General features: G+C 46.6%; 1 protein-coding gene across 1 annotated transcript; it reads left to right on the forward strand.

The window, feature by feature from the left end:
* Positions 1-3,386: 3,386 nt before the first annotated feature.
* TMEM35B (transmembrane protein 35B) lies at positions 3,387-11,541 on the forward strand. The gene is made up of 3 exons (XM_081961623.1): positions 3,387-3,570; positions 6,529-6,709; positions 8,744-11,541. The coding sequence occupies exons 1-3, from the start codon at positions 3,463-3,465 to the stop codon at positions 8,872-8,874; spliced, it is 420 nt and encodes a 139-aa protein (XP_081817749.1). The 5' UTR covers positions 3,387-3,462; the 3' UTR covers positions 8,875-11,541.
* The last annotated feature ends 920 nt before the right edge of the window (positions 11,542-12,461 follow it).

Consider the following 12,461-nt stretch of genomic DNA (forward strand, 5'->3'; position numbering starts at 1 on the left):
GCAACTGAAATTACAATAGCACTGGAAGAAAAAAAATACTAGTCCTTACATTTGGGGATGTCCTAGCATCCTCACGGACATGTAATCAAAATTTGGGCACTTGGCAAACCCAACATGGGTGTAGGACAGGTGCAGGGTCCTGGGGTCAAATGATGGTCATTTGTGACATTCCTGACAGTCAATGGGGAAAGCCAGATTCACTTAACTGCATGACTAACTTGATGCCGTTATTTGTTGAACAAGCAATAGTGCAAAAAGTAAAAATCTACTTATTAGCACTGGAAGTTTTGGTCCCAATTTTAAGTGGAGCACCATCTGCAATCTCATCTTGATTTTAGTTTGTAGCAGATAAGGCATAGAAAATCACAGACAAGCTTTCAAAATTCCATGATTCTACCCTATAACAATTCATACCCATTTCTCAACCTGGGCTGTGTTGATGGGCAAAGATACATCAACTGCCTCTTTTAAATTACTCATCAATTTAATCATGTAACCTTTAGCTTCTGAATAATCTTTCCAGCTAAAGCTTACATTTATGCCCTAATTACACACCTTGCAAATCTCTTTTTAAAGTGGTGCTAGAGTCTCAAAATATTTCATCTTGTTTTCATTAAATGTTAAATCTAGCAGTTATTTGGATTTGCTAATCAATGTTAGCACGTTTCTCTTTAGGAAAATGCTGGAGGGACACAGTAAACCTAGGCTTAGTTTTTTTTTAATTCCATACTTTTTAATTGATTTTATCAATGACTTATGGCTATGCACTGAATTACTACACCAGAGATATTAGCAGGCCTTCTAAGGGTCCTCATAGTTTTATTTTTAATACATTTTCAAAATAGAACAGGTACCCGAATTCCAAAGACCAGGATAAGAATAAGCTACCTTCTCTCAAGCTTCCTGGGGCAGGAATTCAAACAAGAAGAGACTGGAATTGCCCTTCCAACATGAACCTGGACAACGGCTTGAAGAAAAAGTGTACCTACTTTCATTTTTCTAAACCCATCCGCCTTACTCCAAAGCCAGCTCCTTGTAAAGCCAGCCGTGATGTCCTACAGCACGGCCGTAGACAATTGGCTCTCCCCACAGCACACGATTTCCTTGTCACTGGGTTGAACTACAGGCTACTGTGGCAGAGAGACCTACCCTTGCTACCCCAGATGAGGCCAAAGCTGGAGCTCCATGTTTACCTTCCCAGCGAGAAAGACGGTGAAGATGTTTGGGAAGAGATGGAGCACAGACTGCGTGGTTTAAGCCTGCAAAATTCCACTCTGAAGCAAATCTGAAGTTGTTAAAACACTCCTGCTTTGTAACCCAAAGCCAAATGAACTGCCTGATGTTAATACTGGTATCTACAAGACCCACATAGCTATAGAAGATAACATTTGGCTTGAGGTTGAACTGGGGACTGTTGATCTCTTGAGTTTTGTGGTTTTCTTGCAGAAGCTATTTCTCAAGTAGGCAACTTTGAAGACCCCACATATATATCTGATTATTATTTTTCATGAAAACAATGTTATGCAGTGAGGAGGTTAAAAAATACAAGCAAGCTGCAGCTAAGAAAACAGTATTTAATTTGCATTATTTTCATGTTCCTTATGCCTCTCCATCTTTACAAATCATCCTTGCTTCACCTTTCATATGCTCCTTTTCATTCCCTGCATAGGAACAAAAACTGCACGTAAGCAATGTTCTTGCTCTGTAAGCAAAGGCTTCTATTTTTCTTTTCTACAGTGTTTAAATGTGGCTTTTTAATTGCTTTTGGTAATTACAATTTGTTTGATGGGTATGGCTGCTGAAGTTTTATGCAACATAATTTCCCCTCTCCATAATACCTGCCTGCTGAGTTTTCTCAATTTGAAGACCCCCGGCCCCCCTATTCCTCCAGAAGTTCTTTTCCTATAGAAATTTGTAACTCCGTTGAACTGTGGAGTTGGAGCTCTCTCAAGCTTGGTGGTTTTCTAGTAGACATTTCATTACCTACCCAGCTAGCATCATCAGTGCCAGCTGAATAATGAAATGTTTGCAAGAAAACAAGCAAGCTCAGAAAGGCTGACAGATAATGAAACATGCTTCCTTTTCTTCATGTCTGATGGAGCCACTAATTCTCCTCCACCCCTCTCCTGTTTTCTCTCTTCACACCACTCTTAACCTTGAGTTTCATGGCATTCTATGTATTTTGCTTTTTCTTCACCTCTCCTAAACGGGTGTGTTGGTTTTCTGACGTTCCCAAAGAGATTTATTTATTGTATTTGATCACTTTGGGTGCTTTGCAATTTAAAAAAAACCCAGTAAAGATCTACCAAAAAACCCCCAAACAATCCCAATGTTAAACCAAACCAAATCTTAAAGAGAGGTTTTTCCACCTCTGACCTAATAAAGGCTCCCACCTTGTTCCCCATCTTCTCTCCCTGGAAGGTTAAGCAACGTTCTTTTGGGGGTCATTTTTTCTAGGAACCTCCTGTCGACTTCCTTTTCCCATTAGCTTTTCCAGCCAGGGATCTTCTTTATATCTGCATATTTAATTCTTCAGCATGATTCCCACCCACCCCTCTCAACATCCAACCACAGATCAGACTTGCTCCATCCCTGGGGCCCTGATAGGGTGGTTTAAGCCTGCTTCTCGCCATACTGATGGGGGAGGGGATAGTTATTCTTATAAACTACCCATTTAAATTTGAAGAAAATCAGAGAGTGGCAGATTAAGGCTCACTGGTGCCCTAAGCACTGACAAATCTTGGTGCCCCCCTCCTTTGTACACACTACAAATTGTCATTTCCCCCCCCCCCTCCACTTTGTGTTGCCCCATTTGGGCCTGGTGTCCTAAGCACGTGCTTAGTCTGCTTAAGGGTTAAAACATCCCTGGGTATGGACCCTCCTAGAGAACGCTTCATATAACACAGACAACCGTGAAGATGCTCCGTTGGAAACTCCGGCCCAGGCTCCTCTTCACACGCGATTCCCACCTGCCCAAGACGGCCGCAACCGAAGCAGGCAAATCGCAACAGCTCCGATCTCTCTTTTCGGAGCCTGGCCGTCACCCTGCAGCTCTCTGCACATGCCCGGGAGCCCTCTCTTCTCCTGTCCCATTAAGTCGCCCAGGGTTGCCCCTTTTAGCTTAAGCAAACGAAGTCTGACTAGGCGGCTCAGTGGCTAAGACACTGAGCTTGTCGATCAGAAAGTTCGGCGGTTCGAATCCCTACTGCTAGTCTGCGTGAGCAGCGGGTTGGACTAGATGACCTCCAGGGTCCCTTCCAACTCTGTTACTGTTACTAGCCCGGCCCCGGGAGGGCCGAGCGCATTTAGGCACGGGTGGTTGGCTGCCCAAAGGCAAGCGGGAAGCGCCTGCTTGCTTCGTCCGGGGCGGCTTTCCCAGCCTCCTTTCTCCGTCCCCCGGTCCCACCTCCTCCGGCTGGCGGCCAACGGGAGGGAAAGGCGGGAGAAAGAGCGAAGGCGACGATGGCGCTGCTCTTCTCCGCCCTCCGCGTGGTGCTGGGCCTTTTCTTCGCCGTCAGCGGGGCGGTCAAGCTCACCGACCTGATCGCCGGAGACGCCCACCGGCAGATGGTGAGCGGGGCGCCTCCGAGACGGGAGGGGAAGCCAGTCCGGGCCGTCGCCGGGCGAGGCAAGCCGCAAGTCGGGGGCTGCAACCGTCCGGGCCGCCCGCGCTTCCGCGCCCTCCCCGGATCTAGGCACCTAAGCAGATCCCCCGCCTAGCGGCTGTTGCAGGAGCTCCTCTAAGGAAAGGCTTGGCTCGCCAACGGTCTTCAGGAGCTGCGCAGGGCGAGCCCGGGTCTCGCCCTTACTGAAGGCGGCGGGGCTCGTCCTCGCTTGCGGGGAGCCGCCTTTTCGGGCCTAAATCCTGCCTTCCCGGGCCAGTTGTGTCGCGCGCTTGCAAAGGAAAATGCGTGCAGCTTCCTTGGGGAGGCAGCGCTCACCGCCTCCTGCCCGCAAAGGGCTTGTTTGCTCTCTTCGGAGGATGCTCCCTTTTCAGGGCAGGGATTCCTCCCCCCCCCTCTCTCACACACTCACACTCACTCTCACTCTTTCTCTCTCACACACAAACACAATACTTTATCCCACATACCACTCACAATCACTCTCACTCTTCCTTCCTTCCTTCCTTTCTCTCTCTCTCTCTCTCTCTCTCTCACACACACACACACACACACACAAACACACCACTCACGCTCAACTTCTTTTCTCTCTCTCACACACAAACACAATACTTTCTCTAACACACCACTCAGTCACTCTCACTCTTTCTCTCTCTCACACAAACACACTCAGTCATTCTCTGTCTCACATACACACACCACTCACAATCACTCTCACTCTTCGTTTCTCTCTCTCTCTCTCTCTCTCTCTCTCTCTCTCACACACACACACACACCCCATTCACACACTCTTCTTGAGTCTTAAGACCTTTCTCCAGTGTATCTCAATTAGAGGTGGGGATGTTTTAAAGCTGGTTACAGACTGATCATATTTAATGGGTTTTGTTCTCTCTGTGTGTGTGTCTCCCCCCCCCCCCCTGTTCTGGCCATCTAGTTTATTGCAGACTTGCTGCCCTCGGTTTAGGGAATTAGTTGGAGAGAGGGAAGAGACTCTGAGCCCACAGGACTGCCCTCTGTGTAAACAGCCTGGGTTTATACTCCGTATTTCCAAACCTGGGAGTTTCTCTGGCTTTTGGCCAGCTTTCCATTTGTAGAAGCATTTTGGCGCCTAAGGCTGATGTTTGAATTTTTGTTGTTGGGGCTGGGAGAGAGCCCGTTGCAAGATTTTTTTGGGGGAACAGAGAACTGCCTGGATCCAATCTGGACTGTTCACTGGAACCAGAGGTTACTCTTCCGAGCTTTCGAACTTGTGCTGGAGAGCTCATTCTTAGGGAACTTCTCTCTATCGGAATGTGTGTATTGAGACAGAGGGCTGTCTGTTGTTTTTTCCCCCCACTGAATTGGTGAAAATTACTTTGTAAACTTAAAAAAAGAAAAGAAAAAATGGGCTGGGAGGAAGAGAGAACACTTTGAGTTAAGATGAGCCACAAGAGTTTAGGGAAACAAGATTTTTAAACTCGCTTGCAGATCTGTTGGGATTGTTGACCATTAAGAAATAATTAAGACCTTAATTAGGATGCAAAACAGAAGGTAGAAAAGATACAGTTGAAGGAACTTGCAGGGAGTTCTTAGCTTACAACCACATAGGGGACTGGAACTTCCATCACTAATCAGTTCGGTCATTAAGCAAGTCATCATCTGACTGCACAGGACCTTACTCCCTCTTTTGTCTCAGTTGTTAAGCGAGTCACACCATTGTTAAAACAAATCTAACTTCCCCCATTGACTTTGCTTATTAGAAACTGGCTCGGAAGGTCTCAAATGGCACATGCGCGCTTTGGCCAGCTGAGTTCACCCTTTTTTAAAGCCATTTTTTGCCCTCCCCAGGCTCCAGAGGAGCCTGGGGAGGGCGGAAAGAGCCTCCCCCGCCCCCCCAGAGGCCCTCCGGAGGCTTCAGGGACCGTACGGAGGCTTCCCTGAAGCCTTTGGAACGCTTAAAACGATGCTCCGAGCAAACTGGAAGTGACTTCCTGTTTGCTTGGAGGATCGTTTTAAGCATTCCGAAGGCTTCAGGGACCATCCGGAGGCTTCCCTGAAGCCTTCAGAACGCTTCCGGTTTGCTCGGAGGGTCGTTTTAAGCGCTCCAAAGGCGTCAGGGAAGCCTCTGGATGGTCCCTGAAGCCTCCGGAGGGCTTCTGGGGGGTGGGGGAGGCTCTTTTCGCCCTCCCCAGGCTCCTATAAAACCTATGGAGCCTGGGGAGGGCGAAAAAAGCATGTAAAAATGGGGGGAGTGCCTGTAGTGCGTGCATGCGCACTGGGGGGGAGCACATTGCATTATGGGTGCGGCACGTCCGCACACGACCTCCCTACGCTCCCCCCACTTGTGGCACGCAAGCCAAAAAAGGTTCGCCATCGCTGACCTATAAGCTCTCTGGGAGGGGCCAATCAGTAGCCACCTGTGTCCTATTTCCTTCTGTGAGCCTGTTTCCACAGCTGCTGCCTTCTCCTATCAGCCCTCCGCATCCGTATGTCAGGGACAACCTCCCCCTGTTCTTCCTCACTGCTCCCTGGCTCAGATGCCATCTGGTTCCCAACAGGACTCTCTAGTCCCTGCTCTGGCTCCGAACACCCCCCCCCCCCCCCCGTCTTCCTCGGCCTCCAGGGCAGTCCCATAATGTTCATTGCTGTCAGATTCCACCAACAGCTCAGCCGGCCGCTGCTCTGCCACAACAGAGTTGAAGTCCGCAAGTCATAAAAGGGCCATCGTTCCCCACCTCTGCCTTAGGTATAGGCTGAGGTTCTATCTATATCTCACCAATGCATGAATGTTTTCAATGTGGTTTCTTTTGCTTTGCCACCCATGTTATCTGGATTATTTGCCTTTAGTGGCCGCTGGAAAAATTGGGCAGCCCTCTTCTACTCCTTAGTCTTCCTTGCCTCTTAACGCTCCTTTTTCTTCTTATGGCAGAAAACCCAGTTTGAAAAATTTGCAGATGTCTTCCCGTTGAAGGAGTTTGGCTACAAGCCAGAACCAGGATGGTACATGGAAACATTGGGCTGGATAGAACTGATAGGAGGTTTCCTTTTAGCCTTCGGACCTCAACTGCTGCAGGAAATCAGCAATTTTGTGCTCACCGTGATCATGATAGGTAAGGATGGGTCCTGTTAATGAATTTCTGAGTGGGATCTTCTCCTGAACTATTTCTAAGATTATTTCTTCGATTAGGGTGGGTTGTGTCAAGTTAGGGTGTGTTCTGACCCAGGCTTCCTTAACAAGCATGAAGCAGAGTCTGGGTCCCAGCAAAACCTCTCTTATTTACATGACTGTGAATTCCTTTCATTCACAATCAGCAAGGCTTTAGCAAACAGTCTTTCAGAGGAATGTTTATCCACACGCACCTTATCTCATTTGGAGCACTGCCAGATAACTAGTTTCCAAACACAGGACAAAGCAAAACTTGGCACAGAGTCTCTTAAAGTCACAAACAGAACTTTCCTCTCTTGAACTGACAGAAGGAACAAATTGTTTCCTGCAAAAGCCCCCTCCCCTTTCGCTCCTCTTTTGTTCCCTAAAGGGGGAGCCAATCACCTCCAAGATGTGGCTTTACTCCTGAGTCGACGCTGCTTTCTTAGCTGTTCTTGTTTTCTGGCAGCTCTGCACATGCGCACACTGGGAACAGGCTCCAGCTGTTCCTCTGCCTCGCTGCTGTCTAGTTCCCTCTCTGTCTTCAACACAGAGGCCTCGTCTGAGCTTTCCTCAGCCCCCAGGACTGGCCCATGTTCCTCCCCAACCTCCTCACTGTCCGACTCCGCTGCCAGCTCCGTTGGCCGCTGGCGGCCCACAACAGGGTGGATCACTTACAGGAGGGTATCAGATTCCTGCCCCTTGGAGGCTCTTGTCAATCAGCTGTTGATCCCCAACCTTTTACTGACACACATTTGAGCACCAGCCACTTATTTATTTATTTATAATATTTATTGGTTGCCCATCTCACCACAGGGTAACTCGGGATGGCTTAGAATCTTTTACACACACACACACACACACACACACACCACACACACACACACACAGGTTTCCCTGTCACATGTGTTCCACTCTGGAGCATGGTGCTCATCCCTGTTTCTTGGTCGAGGGAGCTAGCGTTGTCTGAAGACAATTTTCGTGGTCTTGATCTTGATTGTATCCCTCTGTTAATGCAATTTAGGATTACTGGCTTTTTTGGCTGCCGCTGCACACTGCTGGCTTATATTTAACTAGTTGTCCACTAAGACTCCAAGATCCCTCTCACAGGTGGCCAGCCATTCTCACTGGTGGCCAGCCATTGAACACTGAGTAACACTATCTTACCATTAGCCACCTTACCTTCAAGTTTAAGGACTGGTGTGGAGCTCTATGGAGACCTCAAAAGATTAACAGAACTCAATTGGCCTTCCATCATTTAAAGAAGTAAAGGTTTCCCTATCTAGTTGTGTCCGACTCTAGGGTGGGAATTACCTAAGAGAGGGTGAAAATTTGGGTGCGTCTTATACACTGAATGTGGTCCCGCCCACCCACTAGCCCCCATCCTTTGGCCTTTGCCTCCTTGCAGCAAACAGCCTGTTTCAGTTTCAGCTTCAGCACAGCTTGATTAGCACAAGCAGCTGATTGTAGGTTGGATTGGCCTCCCGACTATCAGCTGTTTCAGGCTGCAGGGATTGCCATTGCCTATTGCTGCCTCCGTGCGCCCCGTTTTTGGCCTCTGTGTGCCCCATTTTCCATCCATTCCGATCCCCCCTGCCCGGAATGGGTGGAAAATATGGCGTGCACAGGCGGCAATAGGCTATGGCGATCCCTGCAGCCCGAAACAGCTGATTGTTGGGAGGCCGATCCAACTGACAATCAGCTGCTTGTGATAATCAGGCTGTGCTGAAATTGAAACTGAAACACACTGTTTGCTGCAAGGAGGCAAATTGCTGGGAGGGAGAGGCAGATTTTGTTTTCTTGTTTTCCTCCCCAAAAGCTAGGTGTGCTTTACACTTCGGAGCATCTTATACTCCGAAAAATACGGTATTTATACATTAACAAAATAAACACGTAAATAAAGTGGGAACCAGTCCAGCTTGGGTTAGCCATTGGTAGTCTTGTATTGCATTTTGGTTTTAGAATCCTGCCTTTCTTTTCTTTATGTGTGATACTGCAGGTGCCATCTACACCCTCTTGGTTTTGAAAGAGCCTTTTGCCATGTGCGTCCCAGCTACTGTCTCCTTGGGCCTTTTGCTCCTCCTCAACATCCGTGGAAGAGGGAAGTGCGTGAAGTCGAAGTCTGAATGAGATCTGGAGAGATGGGAAGGATCCAAAATGAAGCTTTTGGAAGGACAGACAACTGGTGTTTCCCATCCTGCTCCCCGACTAATCAGATCATGCGGACTTTACAGTGTGCAATCCAGAAAGGGGGTTAAATCTTCACGGTCATGGCCTATTTTTTGTCCTTTCTCAATTGCCCATTTTGCCCATTTTCTATCCCTCTTTAAACCTGATTGGAGATCTTGTCTTCTCTGCAATACCAATCTCTCTCTCTTCGGTCAATGGATCTTTCTTGTGTTCAGGCAAGGAGATAACATGGAACAGAAGAAAATAACACATTACAAAAGAGCTGAGAATGAGGGTTATGTGAGATTGTGGTTGGGCACTAAAGAATATTGTTGAGGGTAAAAGAGGCCTCGGTATTCTGCAGAATGATAGAATCGAAGGACCAAGTTAGATCTTGCACCAGTTGTATATTGTAATGCTTCATTTCTGGATTTTATTAACTTTGCTATCAACCCATCTTGGCCTGGTCTAAGATTAGGACTTATGTTTGTTGGTTGAGGAAGTCTAGGTTAATCATGATCCCTCATCCTTTTCCCAAAAGTTAAATTTAATTCCATTTACCCACTACTTTTTTTTAACCATTTGCATCAAGCAAAGGTCCTTTTTTAATCATTCCAGCTTTGTTAATTGGTCATGAATTTGGGGAAATAAAAGTAAAGGGGACGAATAGATTTCTTCTAATAAGCATGGGATGATCTTGAGCCGTTGCCATTTATAAGAAATAATCAATAGATTCAAATTTTATGTCCATATTTGGGGGGGGGGGACTGAAGGTTGGTTGGAGGCTTTTGACTTGTTTTTCTTAAAAAAAAAACACTTTTAAAAACAAGTGGGTGTGGCTCAGTGCTTTGGATTCAAAGCGGAAAAGATGCTCCAAAGCAGGGTTTCTCACCCTTGACAACTTTTAAGGTGTGTGGACTTCAATTCCCAGAATTCCCCCGCCGGCAATGCTGGCGGGAAAATTCTAGCAGTTGAAATCCACACTACTTAACTACCAATAAAGGAGAATATTTGTAGCTCAGGGTTAAAATGAGCGATCCTTGATGCTCTCTGAGCTTATTAATGGTTAAACCCAATACATAAATACAATCTGCATACTTTGCAAACGAGACAATCAACAAGCCAAAAGGGAACACGAAGACCTCCCCGCCAGAAATCAACACCCAGACGAGCATAGATTAATTCCAAAATTAACATCAGACCAACAATGAAGTAAACAAATACAAGGAACTGCCAATAACGATAGCACTTAGACTTATATACTGTTTCACAGTGCTTTTACAGCCCTCTCTAAGCGGTTTACAGAGTTCAGCCTATTGCTCCCAACAATCTGCGTCTTCGTTTTACTGACCTTAGATGGATGGAAGGCAGAATCAACCTTGAGCCAGTCAAGATCGAACTGCTAGCAGCAGTCAGCAGAAGTAGCCTGCAGTACTTCATTCTAACCACTGCGCCACCATGGCTCATATGCCAAACAAGCAAACAGCCCAACCCAAGAACTTCTAAGACACCGCCCTCCCCAAACACTGACAGGGCTAGCTATTAGAATATAAACTGACAGCAAACCACACTCTTTTACTACTAGCAGCACTGATGATGCTACCTAGTGTGGGGAGTGAAACGTCTGCAGGAAAACTGGCTCAGAGAGCACTAAGAATCCCCCATGTCTTAAAAGTTGCCAAGATTGAGCAATACCGCTCCAGAGTATGCAAGCACTCACAAAAGTCATCGTCCGCAACTCCTTAAAGCTGAGGTTTCACTTGGTTTCAGATGGGATCTCATAGCTTTTAATAGCATGATCACTTGATCGCACCTGATCATTTCCCCCAAGAGGAATGTTCTGGAGGTGTGTATGTGGGACAGTTGCTGTTGCCTCGTGTTGCTGATTTAAGGGCCACAGTGGCTCAGTGGCTAAGACGCTGAGCTTGTTGATCAGATGGTTGGCAGTTCGAATCCCTAGTGTAACAGAGTGAGCTTCCGTTATTTGTCCCAGCTTTTGCCAACCTAGCAGTTTGAAAGCATGTAAAAAATGCAAGTGGAAAAATAGGAACCACCTTTGGTGGGAAGGTAACAGCGTTCCATGCGCCTTCGGCGTTTAGTCATGCCAGCCACATGACCACGGAGACGTCTTTGGACAGCGCTGGCTCTTCGGCTTTGAAACGGAGATGAGCACCGCCCCCTAGAATCGGGAATGACTATCACATGTGCGAGGGGTACCTTTACATTAATGTAATTCCCTTTGGCATTCCTACAAAAATATTTTGCAAAGCGGCTCATCCTTACATTTAAAAATGGTAACACATAGATATAGATACTCCTTGACATATGGACACAATCAGGACCGGGACGTCCGTTGCTAAATGATTTGGTCGTTAAGTGAGTTGTGCCTCATTTTACAACTTTTTTTTTGCTGTGGTTGGTAAGTGAATCTTGGTTCCCCCACTGATTTTGCTTGTCAGAAGCTTCCTGGGAAGGCTAGAAATGGCGATCCTGTGCTCTTGGGAGCCATCGTAAATATACTGACTGCCGAACGCCATGGGCAAATAGGCGGCAATATAAATTTAATTATAAATAAAATAAATCAATAAAATTGGATCATAGGACCGATGCGATGGTCGTAACTGCTAAGGACTGTTTGTGAGTCACTTTTTTCCAGCTCTGATAATTCCGAACGTTTGTTAAATGAATGGTTGCAAGTAGAGGACCAGCTGTAACAGTAACCATATTAGGGACAAAATGCTGTGAAAATTGTTACTGAAACAAAAATGTTAAAATGTTTTGCTACATATTAATATGTACATGAGCATAATATGATTGAAGATTTGTTGTTTGTGATGCATTTGAGCAATATTATTGCCGAAATGGTGAAAGGACGGGCTTCTCTTCGTTTGAGACCCTTCCGCTCCGTTCACTCAATATGTTAAGCCATAAAAGTGTTTGCCTTGCGTCTGGTGAATTCCCCCCATTTGGGGTTTATGCAATAAATGCAGATATGTAACCCCATCTTATTTGCACACGTTATTCAGCTTCGTGGAACATGCCCAAGCTCATTTAGCAAAAGGTAATCTCTCTTATTTGCATAACTTCTCTGGATCATCTCTTGTTACCCTGATGGTCTGATTCATATAACAGGCCAGGGCTTTGCACAATTTGTTATCCACAACCATCTAATCCTATTGTTTTTTTGGGGGGCCTAATCTAGGGTGTTGCACAAACGAGAGCCAGGAGATGCGTTTCTACGTTTATTGGGGGAGGGGAAAAAATAAGACTCAAGGGCTCATTTTCTGTCTCGTTTTTTTGCACCGCTCCTCTGCCTGGGATGGTGAGTGACAGGCAGAAAAAAAATTCTTAAAATGCCTGGCAGATTAATCCGAGCTGATCCCCCTTTCCCTCTTTTGTCCCACACCCTGCTTGCGTATCGCGGCATGCCCACGAAAGGCATTTTTTCATAGGCTTGTGGCCCAGACTTCAAGGTTCCTTTGATGCTACGCCTCCATGAAGGCTCTTAAATCCGATCTCTCTTCCTTCTCTCTCTCCTTCCTGCCCCC

Source organism: Natrix helvetica (assembly GCF_964273705.1).
Source record: "Natrix helvetica genome assembly, chromosome: 9".
NCBI lineage: Eukaryota > Metazoa > Chordata > Lepidosauria > Squamata > Natricidae > Natrix > Natrix helvetica.

What these genes read in the sequence shown, in the direction of transcription:
- TMEM35B (XM_081961623.1), top strand. Translation starts at nt 3,463, where the DNA reads ATGGCGCTGCTCTTCTCCGCCCTCCGCGTGGTGCTGGGCCTTTTCTTC. An exon ending in GAGACGCCCACCGGCAGATG is followed by an intron (nt 3,571 to 6,528) that starts GTGAGCGGGGCG and finishes TTCTTATGGCAG; the next exon opens with AAAACCCAGTTTGAAAAATT. An exon ending in GCTCACCGTGATCATGATAG is followed by an intron (nt 6,710 to 8,743) that starts GTAAGGATGGGT and finishes GTGATACTGCAG; the next exon opens with GTGCCATCTACACCCTCTTG.